This window comes from Heptranchias perlo, chromosome 17 (assembly GCF_035084215.1).
Source record: "Heptranchias perlo isolate sHepPer1 chromosome 17, sHepPer1.hap1, whole genome shotgun sequence".
NCBI lineage: Eukaryota > Metazoa > Chordata > Chondrichthyes > Hexanchiformes > Hexanchidae > Heptranchias > Heptranchias perlo.
This window is the reverse complement of record NC_090341.1, coordinates 51174102-51185114: the sequence shown is the minus strand read 5'-3', so window position 1 is coordinate 51185114 and position 11013 is coordinate 51174102. Positions and strand designations below refer to the sequence as shown.

The following is an 11013-nucleotide window of genomic DNA, read 5'->3' as shown; positions in this document are numbered from 1 at the left end:
ACACTGTACCTGGAATTTCAGCTTGGTCCAGTGATTGGTTATGGGGTGAGGATAAATAGCGGGATCGTTTTTTTCCCAGATGGATATGCTAGAGGTGAATTAAAAGAGGACACCGCGTTATTAGCAGAAATGAAGCAGCCCGTGAGAGGCAATGGATACGAAAGGAATGGTCAACACTTGCCATTTCCGCACGGGCGGAGTGCGACCACGGATCCTCCTCTTCTGCATGTTTGATGTTCAACAGCAGCTCAGTTCCGGATACACGCGGGTCAGTTTCAGCAACATCTCACTAAACAGGACCAAAACCATAGTGACGCGTGAGTGACAGGGGGGTGGGGGCAACCCTGTCAGCATCAGGGTCAGCGCCGGACTCCTCAGAGATTGGTCAGTGTCCGACCCTCCTAACCCAGAGACTGGTCAGTGTCAGACCCCTCCTAACCCAGAGACTGGTCAGTGTCAGACCCCTCCTAACCCAGAGACTGGTCAGTGTCAGACCCCTCCTAACCCAGAGACTGGTCAGTGTCAGACCCCTCCTAACCCAGAGACTGGTCAGTGTCCGACCCTCCTAACCCAGAGACTGGTCAGTGTCCGACCCTCCTAACCCAGAGACTGGTCAGTGTCCGACCCTCCTAACCCTGAGACTGGTCAGTGTCCGACCCTCCTAACCCAGAGACTGGTCAGTGTCCGACCCTCCTCACCCAGAGACTGGTCAGTGTCAGACCCTCCTCACCCAGAGACTGGTCAGTGTCCGACCCTCCTAACCCTGAGACTGGTCAGTGTCCGACCCTCCTAACCCAGAGACTGGTCAGTGTCAGACCCCTCCTAACCCAGAGACTGGTCAGTGTCAGACCCCTCCTAACCCAGAGACTGGTCAGTGTCCGACCCTCCTAACCCAGAGACTGGTCAGTGTCCGACCCTCCTCACCCAGAGACTGGTCAGTGTCCGACCCTCCTCACCCAGAGACTGGTCAGTGTCCGACCCTCCTAACCCAGAGAATGGTCAGTGTCCGACCCTCCTAACCCAGAGACTGGTCAGTGTCAGACCCCTCCTAACCCAGAGACTGGTCAGTGTCCGACCCTCCTAACCCAGAGACTGGTCAGTGTCTGACCCTCCTAACCCAGAGACTGGTCAGTGTCCGACCCTCCTAACCCAGAGACTGGTCAGTGTCAGACCCCTCATAACCTAGAGACTGGTCGTTGTCCAACCCCTCATAACCCAGACTGGTCAGTGTCAAACCCTCATAACCCAGACTGGTCAGTGTCAGACCCCCCTAACCCAGAGACTGGTCAGTGTCAGACCCCCCTAACCCAGAGACTGGTCGGATTCCGACCCCTCCTCACCCAGAGACTGGTCAGTGTCAGACCCCTCCTCACCCAGAGACTGGTCAGTGTCAGACCCCTCCTCACCCAGAGACTGGTCAGTGTCAAACCCTCATAACCTAGAGACTGGTCGTTGTCCGACCCCTCATAACCCAGAGACTGGTCAGTGTCAGACCCCTCCTAACACAGAGACTGGTCAGTGTCAGACCCCTCCTAACCCAGAGACTGGTCAGTGTCAAACCCTCATAACCCAGAGACTGGTCAGTGTCCGACTCTCCTAACCCAGAGACTGGTCAGTGTCCGACCCCTCCTAACCCAGAGACTGGTCAGTGTCCGACCCCTCCTCACCTAGAGACTGGTCAGTGTCAGACCCTCCTAATCCAGAGACTGGTCACGATCATTGTCAGACTCTACTAAGCTAAAGCTGGTTCGTGCCAAGCTGAACACTCTACTCCATTGCACATAATCAAATTACATTTTTCCCCAGATGCACCATAGTGAGGATAAACTCTGTTTTCACTCCTCCATTCCCCTTCCTGCTTGAAGGTATGGAATCAGGCTGGGTTATGGTTCCACATGAGTGTTCATAGTCCGTTATCTCATCCAAAACATTGTTCAGATGTGAACCTGCATAGTTAGCACTGCCAGGCTATTCAACAATAGATGGCATCACGACCAAGCCTGATCCTGTCCTCACTCCATGTCCACACGTGCGGACTCTCCAGCTGAGGGCACTGGATGGTGTTCAGCAGTGGTAATCCTGGGCGAGTTGCCCCTCTGTACCCCAAGGGCTCTGAGGCCAACTGTAGTCTCTCTACTGCCATCCTAAGATTAGCTCACTCAGCATCACCCAAGTGCTCAAACCTTCCTGCTCTGTAGGCCTCAGTGCTAGTTTACACTTTTTCCAACTCGCCCATCGGGGGAAGAGTCCATTAGAGTAATCCTAACTCTCTCCACTATTCAGTCGTATCTCTGCAGTGGAGTGCTCACAGTCATTGTTAGAAGGACCCACACCACTGCACCACTTTGTGTGTACAATATACATTTAATGACATCATTTTCAGATAATACATACAAAATATATACAAGGTTCACTGTACAGATATAACAGGCACAGGGTATCTCAAAACAGAGGGTTTACAATAAAATGGTGCCAAAAATTCACAGCAAGCCTCATGTTATGAAGACTGTGGTTCTACTTTAGTCAGGCTCAGTAAGAGGTGATCTCAGCTGCAGTATCAGTAGGGGTGTTACTACTGGTCTCTGCGCCCCGGGAGGTCAGGAACAGTCGCGATGGCTTCCATGGTCAAATATCTTGCCAACACTTGCTGTCCCAGCTTGCACGTGAAGAACAGTCACTGATGCATAAGTACTGGTGGGGCGAGGGAATGACCGGTACCTGTGCCTCAGGAGAAAAGACAGCACCTTCAGGACAGGAGAGGAGAAAATTGATGGGGGGAGGGGAAAAGATGTTGCTTTCATGTCGGGGCCTGATTTAAAGTGAACAGCAAGCTGCAGGTATGGAACACAAACTTGGCTGCCAATCCAAACATTTGTACATTAAAGATGCTTAAAGGAGTTGCTAGAGTAGATAGAGAGAAAGTATTTCCTCTGGTGGGGGAGTCCAGAACAAGGGGGCATAACCTTAAAATTAGAGCTAGGCCGTTCAGGGTTGATGTCAGGAGGCATTTCTTCACACAAAGGGTAGTGGAAATCTGGAACACTCTTCCCCCAAAAAGCTGTTGAGGCTGGGGGTCAATTGAAAATTTCAAAACTGAGATAGATAGATTTTTGATTGGTAATAGTATTAAGGGTCACAGAACAAAGGCAGGTAGATGGAGTTAGGATACAGATCAGCCATGATCTAATTGAATGACGGAACAGGCTCGAGGGGCTGAATGGCCTACACCTGTTCCTATGTTCTTGCGATGCCAGACTTTTTTCTTTTTTAATTCATTCTCGAGATGAGGTTGAATGGCCTACCCCTGTTCCTATTATTTTCAGGGCAGGCCGCTCACCTGGAACAATCTTCATGTGGAGTGGGAGTGAGGTCCAGAAAACAGCAAGCTTGAATTGCATTAAATGCTCCCCCCCAGCAGCTGTAACCACTGGATGCCAAACAACTTCACTCTGCTATCAATGTAACTGCAGTGCAGCATTTTCCTCATTCAGCTTTTTTTTTTGGAAGATCTATTTGGATTTATTTTTCTGTATTTTTTTATGCTCCAAATTGTTACAACCACTCATCTTCAAAAATAAAATTATCTAAATTTTCATCCAGAAGTTTTCAGCTGAAGGTCGGATTGGTTGCCAATATTCAGTATTCCACCTTGCACACCCTGCCAGTTTATATCCAGTAAAAGTGCACAGTTCTGCCTTTCCTTATGCAACACAGGGTCGCACCATGTACCACAGCCCTGTCAAAAGTGTGGCTGTGTAACCAGCATCTGTCTGTCACACCCAGTTTCCACTGAGATTTTTGTTTTAAAGTTTAATCAAAAAAGCCTTTCCCCATTGAACACCTATATATCGGAGAGTAGCAAGGCAAAGTAGAAGATCTTCAGTCGTGGAACAAACAGTAAGCTGGCTTCTCAACGACCACCGTCGAGGCCTATGCCACCCCCAGCTACTATATAGAATTACATCGATTCTACAGCACAGAAACAGGCCATTTGGCCCAGCTGGTCTATATGCTGGTATTTATGATCCACAAAAGCCTTCTCCCACCTTAGTTTATCTAACCCTATCAGCATATCCTTGTATTCCTTTCTCTCTCATGTACTCATCTAGCTTCCCCTTAATTGCATCTGTTATTCACCTCAACCACTCCATGTAGTAGCAAGTTCCACATTCTCACCTCTCTATTAGTCACCCTCTGGACTCCTGGCCGATTTTGCCCTCTCATGGAACAAACTACAAGCTGGTTTCTCAAAGACCTCCGCCCGAGGCCTAAGTCATCCCAGCTACTAGTCATCCTCTAGATCCCTGGCCGCTCTCTCTCTCTCTAGCTCACTGGTCCTAGGGTCATCTGTAGCATCCCTACTGCTGCCCAACGTTGAGATCAGCTAACTCACCATAGATGGAGGACTGAGTTTGGGACCTCCCTGCCCGTACGGGCCAGTAACACACCGAGTGCTGCATTCATCTGCAGAACTATCAGGGAGTCAAGGGTAGTTCTGTACAAGGGGACTTTTACTGCAGAGATTTGAAAAAGCAAATCATTTGGTCCAAGAAAGAGAAAGATGAAGTTAAATTCTAAATTTATCGCACCATAAAGGTCTAAGCAATTAGATGATCAGATGATAGTTTTGTTCACAGCTCTGTGCCACAGACATACTGGCAGTCGCAGTTGGTACTCCACATTTTAACGGACTGGTGCGGTCCATTCTACTCATGTATATAGATTAGGACGTTTGTAACTTGGCTATATACAATATACATGTCTTGGTTTGGGGGGCGAGGGGAGGGGAAAGGAAAGATGGACGTAGCTCAGGGTCACTTCAAGTTAGTCAGCTTCTAAAGTCTCCTCCGTTTCAGCCAGCTGCTGCTGAAGTCGCTGAAGATCCTTCAGGACCTGCGGCTGATCCTCCAGGTCATCATAAAGCGATCCGACGATCTCCAGGTTCCTGTAATCCTCTCGCTTCACAAGGCTCCGGACCACTTGCAGGCACCTCTCCTTTAGTGTATAAACTGAACAAAAAGGAAATATACCATCTGAGCTTTGATGCAAAGTAGCAGCCAGGTTTGCTCATTGACAAAATCAAAAAAAAATTACAGTTTAAATTAAATTCTTCTCAAACCAGACGATCCATCATTGTATCATAAAACAAAAGCAAGATATTGTGGATACTGGAAATCTGAAACAAGAACAGGAAATGCTGGAAACACTCAGCAGGTCGGGAAGCCACAGATGCTGCCTGACCTGGTGAGTGTTTCCAGCATTTTCTGTTTTTATTTCAACATTATATCATAGTCCTTTCAAGTTCATAGAAGGAGAGAAAGAGCTTGCATTTATATAGCACTTTTCATGACCTCAGGACATCTTAAAGCACTTTACAGTCAATTAAGTACATTTTACAGTGTAGTCATTGTTTCAATGTAGGGAAACGCAGCAGCCAAAATGCACACAGCAAGCTCACACAATCAACAATTAAATAAATGACCAGATCATCTGTTTTAGGTATTGGTTGAGGGATGAATATTGGCCAGGACACTAGGGTGAACTTCCTTGCTCTTCTTCGAAAGAGTGCCGTGGGATCTTTTACATCCACCTGAGAGGGCAGACTGGGCCTCGGTTTAACGTCTCACCCTAAAGACAGCACCTCCGACGGTGTAGTAATCTAGATTTTGTGGTCAAGTCCATGGAGTGGGACTCAGAGGCGAGAGTGCTACCCACCGAGCCACGGCCAGTTATGTATGTTGCTGATGCCCCTCTCGTGCTGAGCACAGGGTAATGCACACGTTGATTCTTCCATCCTCGTGGGCCTCGCTTCTGCTTGGCACAATGACAAAGCACGTGAGAAAATTGCATTACCACTGCAGCTGAGCATTACTGTACCATTGCCATGCCAGCCTAAATTTATCACCCACAGCAGGGTGAGGCGCTCCCAATATTGAACGTATAGTTCCAACGCTGAAGCTAATTTTTAAATCACATATATTCAAAACCCTCTGAATATGAAGTAGCCTCCCCACCCCCCGCAAACTCACACGTACTGCAGATCTGTACAAAAACACACAGAGCTGAAGTATCAGAAAGTATCTCTCCCTTCCGTCTGTTGCTCTGGGCAGCCTCTTGCTGGGATACTGTTCAGCGAGTAGTGGTTATGCTGCAGTGCTTTATCAAAGTGACCATTCTCAATGTGCAGGGAGTCTTGGGGGGGAAGGAGGGGGAAGTAAGGGGGGAAAGGAGGGGGAAGTAAGGGGGGAAAGGAGGGGGAAGTAAGGGGGGAAAGGAGGGGGAAGTAAGGGGGGAAAGGAGGGGGAAGTAAGGGGGGAAAGGAGGGGGAAGTAAGGGGGGAAAGGAGGGGGAAGTAAGGGGGGAAAGGAGGGGGAAGTAAGGGGGGAAAGGAGGGGGAAGTAAGGGGGGAAAGGAGGGGGAAGTAAGGGGGGAAAGGAGGGGGAAGTAAGGGGGGAAAGGAGGGGGAAGTAAGGGGGGAAAGGAGGGGGAAGTAAGGGGGGAAAGGAGGGGGAAGTAAGGGGGGAAAGGAGGGGGAAGTAAGGGGGGAAAGGAGGGGGAAGTAAGGGGGGAAAGGAGGGGGAAGTAAGGGGGGAAAGGAGGGGGAAGTAAGGGGGGAAAGGAGGGGGAAGTAAGGGGGGAAAGGAGGGGGAAGTAAGGGGGGAAAGGAGGGGGAAGTAAGGGGGGAAAGGAGGGGGAAGTAAGGGGGGAAAGGAGGGGGAAGTAAGGGGGGAAAGGAGGGGCTATGTGACAGCAAGGAATATCACAGCCAAGCCCGATGTTGCCCTCACCCAACATGCACACGCTTCCCGGTAGGGATAGCTGATCAGCGAGTGGGAACTCTGGTTACATTTCCCTTCCAAAATCAGGGCAATGAAGACGACTGCAGCATCCCAAATGAGACTGGCTAACTCAGCACAAACCAGGAATGGAATATGATCTTCATGGCACAGCGCCGTAGCAGGCACTACTTCTGCTGTTGAGCCATTGGTGGTGGGGGGGGGGGGACAACGTGCAGCAATACTTTGATGCCCATCTTTTAATTTTGCATGCAGCCGGTTACCTGGAATGGTGATGTTAACCACGATGTAACGAGGCTGTCCAATTTCATTAAACTGCCCAGGGGGTGGTACAAAGACCTCGTGCCCGTTGACGAGGAGCCGGTCATCAGAAACTGCATCGCGAAACATCCACGGGTGACCTGAGAATACAAAACAGACTGAATCTTGCTAAAGGTGCGATCCACCCCAAACCAACCTCGACACCCCCGACACCCCCACCCCAAACCAACCTCGACATCCCCGACACCCCCACCCCAAACCAACCTCGACACCCCCGACACCCCCACCCCAAACCAACCTCGACACCCCCGACACCCCCACCCCAAACCAACCTCGACACCCCCGACACCCCCACCACAAACCAACCTCGACACCCCCGACACCCCCACCCCAAACCAACCTCGACACCCCCGACACCCCCACCCCAAACCAACCTCGACACCCCCGACACCCCCACCCCAAACCAACCTCGACACCCCCGACACCCCCACCCCAAACCAACCTCGACACCCCCGACACCCCCACCCCAAACCAACCTCGACACCCCCGACCCCCCCACCCCAAACCAACCTCGACACCCCCGACCCCCCCACCCCAAACCAACCTCGACACCCCCACCCCAAACCAACCTCGACACCCCCGACCCCCCACCAACCTCGACACCCCCGACCCCCCCCCACCCCAAACCAGCCTCGTCACCCCCGACCCCCCCACCACAAACCAACCTCGTCACCCCCGACCCCTCCACCCCAAACCATCCTCGACACCCCCGACCCCCCCACCCCAAACCAGCCTCGACACCCCCGACCCCCCCCACCCCAAACCAGCCTCGACACCCCCGACTCCCCCACCTCAAACCAGCCTCGACATCCCCGACCCCCCCACCCCAAACCAGCCTCGACACCCCCGACCCCCCCACCCCAAACCAGCCTCGACACCCCCGACCCCAAACCAACCTCGACATCCCCGACCCCCCCACCCCAAACCAGCCTCGACACCCCCGACCCCCCCACCCCAAACCAGCCTCGACACCCCCGACTCCCCCACCTCAAACCAGCCTCGACATCCCCGACCCCCCCACCCCAAACCAGCCTCGACACCCCCACCCCAAACCAGCCTCAACACCCCCGACCCCAAACCAACCTCGACATCCCCGACCCCCCCACCCCAAACCAACCTCGACACCCCCGACCCCCCCACCCCAAACCAGCCTCGACACCCCCGACCACCCCACCCCAAACCAGCCTCGACACCCCCGACCACCCCACCCCAAACCAACCTCGACACCCCCACCCCAAACCAGCCTCGACACCGCCGACCCCCCCACCCCAAACCAGCCTCGACACCCCCGACCACCCCACCCCAAACCAGCCTCGACACCCCCGACCACCCCACCCCAAACCAGCCTCGACACCCCCGACCACCCCACCCCAAACCAACCTCGACACCCCCACCCCAAACCAGCCTCGACATCCCCGACCCCCCCACCCGAAACCAGCCTCGACACCCCCGACCCCCCCACCCCAAACCAGCCTCGACACCCCCGACCCCCCCACCCCAAACCAGCCTCGACACCCCCGACTCCCCCACCTCAAACCAGCCTCGACATCCCCGACCCCCCCACCCCAAACCAGCCTCGACACCCCCACCCCAAACCAGCCTCGACACCCCCACCCCAAACCAGCCTCGACACCCCCGACCCCCCCACCCCAAACCAGCCTCGACACCCCCGACCCCAAACCAACCTCGACATCCCCGACCCCCCCCACCCCAAACCAGCCTCGACACCCCCGACCCCCCCACCCCAAACCAGCCTCGACACCCCCGACTCCCCCACCTCAAACCAGCCTCGACATCCCCGACCCCCCCACCCCAAACCAGCCTCGACACCCCCACCCCAAACCAGCCTCAACACCCCCGACCCCAAACCAACCTCGACACCCCCACCCCCCCACCCCAAACCAACCTCGACACCCCCGACCCCCCACCAACCTCGACACCCCCGACCCCCCACCAACCTCGACACCCCCGACCCCCCCCACCCCAAACCAGCCTCGTCACCCCCGACCCCCCCACCACAAACCAACCTCGTCACCCTCGACCCCTCCACCCCAAACCATCCTCGACACCCCCGACCCCCCCACCCCAAACCATCCTCGACACCCCCGACCCCCCCACCCCAAACCAGCCTCGACACCCCCGACTCCCCCACCTCAAACCAGCCTCGACATCCCCGACCCCCCCACCCCAAACCAGCCTCGACACCCCCGACCCCCCCACCCCAAACCAGCCTCGACACCCCCGACCCCAAACCAGCCTCGACACCCCCGACCCCAAACCAGCCTCGACATCCCCGACCCCCCCACCCCAAACCAGCCTCGACACCCCCGACCCCCCCACCCCAAACCAGCCTCGACACCCCCGACCCCCCCACCCCAAACCAGCCTCGACACCCCCGACTCCCCCACCTCAAACCAGCCTCGACATCCCCGACCCCCCCACCCCAAACCAGCCTCGACACCCCCACCCCAAACCAGCCTCGACACCCCCGACCCCCCCACCCCAAACCAGCCTCGACACCCCCGACCCCAAACCAACCTCGACATCCCCGACCCCCCCACCCCAAACCAGCCTCGACACCCCCGACCCCCCCACCCCAAACCAGCCTCGACACCCCCGACTCCCCCACCTCAAACCAGCCTCGACATCCCCGACCCCCCCACCCCAAACCAGCCTCGACACCCCCACCCCAAACCAGCCTCGACACCCCCACCCCAAACCAGCCTCAACACCCCCACCCCAAACCAACCTCGACACCCCCGACCCCCCCACCCCAAACCAACCTCGACACCCCCGACCCCCCCACCCCAAACCAACCTCGACACCCCCGACCCCCCACCAACCTCGACACCCCCGACCCCCCCACCCCAAACCAACCTCGTCACCCCCGACCCCCCCACCACAAACCAACCTCGTCACCCCCGACCCCTCCACCCCAAACCATCCTCGACACCCCCGACCCCCCCACCCCAAACCAGCCTCGACACCCCGACCCCCCCACCCCAAACCAGCCTCGACACCCCAGACCCCCCCACCCCAAACCAGCCTCGACACCCCCGACTCCCCCACCTCAAACCAGCCTCGACACCCCCGACCACCCCACCCCAAACCAACCTCGACACCCCCACCCCAAACCAGCCTCGACACCCCCGACCCCCCCACCCCAAACCTACCTCAATATCCCCGACCCCCCCACCCCAAACCTACCTCAATATCCCCGACCCCCGCCGCCCCGCCCCCGACTCCCCCACCCAGCATTCGGCGGTAAGGAGCTGTTTCCAGCCGAGGGGCGGTCATGGCTGCAGACCCGACCCCAGGGCAGTGGGAGGGCCGCGACAAGCCCCCTGCTGCCCCCGCTGCACTCACCCAGGAAGGTGTTCATCCTGCGGCCGCTCTGCGCCGCCATCTTGGCGTAAGGCTCGGGCTCCCCGCGGTAGTTGATCCAGACGGGCCGAACGCTGCGGCCCGTGCAGTTACAGAAGGTGACGAAGGAACGCTGCAGGCTGTGGTAGGAGCGGAGCCGGCCGAGGGCAACGGCCGCATCTGGGTTCACGTTCTCCGGCATTGCTCAGTGCAAAAACACTCGGGCCTATTCCTTGCGCCACTCAAACCTGACAAAACCCCGCCCCCATCGGGATTGGTTGGGCTGACTGGCACCGCCCAGAGATGTGCCAGTGCCTGAGCATGATTGGCTAACTCTGCTGTCAATCAACGGGCGCTGCCTGCCGATGACGGTTACTATGGTGATTGTTTTTCCAGCGTTCTGCTTCTGAGTGATGATTGACCAATATCTACGTCAATCACATCTCTGGTGTTTAATTGGATCGAACTGACGGTGTCCCTCCCACCTGCTCGGTGACGGGTGTGGGTTGATGACGTGTCACCGAGTCCGGGA

At 55.9% G+C, this 11013-nt stretch overlaps 1 protein-coding gene across 2 annotated transcripts; it reads right to left on the bottom strand.

The window, feature by feature from the left end:
- Nucleotides 1-2344: 2344 nt before the first annotated feature.
- vhl (von Hippel-Lindau tumor suppressor) lies at nt 2345-10775 on the bottom strand. 2 transcript variants are annotated; one of them, XM_067998981.1, is made up of 3 exons: nt 10485-10771; nt 7061-7198; nt 2345-5009 (listed from the first exon to the last, which is right to left on the bottom strand). In XM_067998981.1, exons 1-3 carry the CDS (start codon nt 10681-10683, stop codon nt 4825-4827), a joined length of 522 nt encoding a protein of 173 aa, XP_067855082.1. In that variant the 5' UTR covers nt 10684-10771; the 3' UTR covers nt 2345-4824. The 2 variants fall into 2 exon arrangements, with proteins under 2 accessions (XP_067855082.1, XP_067855083.1); XM_067998982.1 differs by lacking the exon at nt 2345-5009 and adding an exon at nt 5017-5811 and having other exon boundaries at nt 10485-10775.
- Nucleotides 10776-11013: the final 238 nt, after the last annotated feature.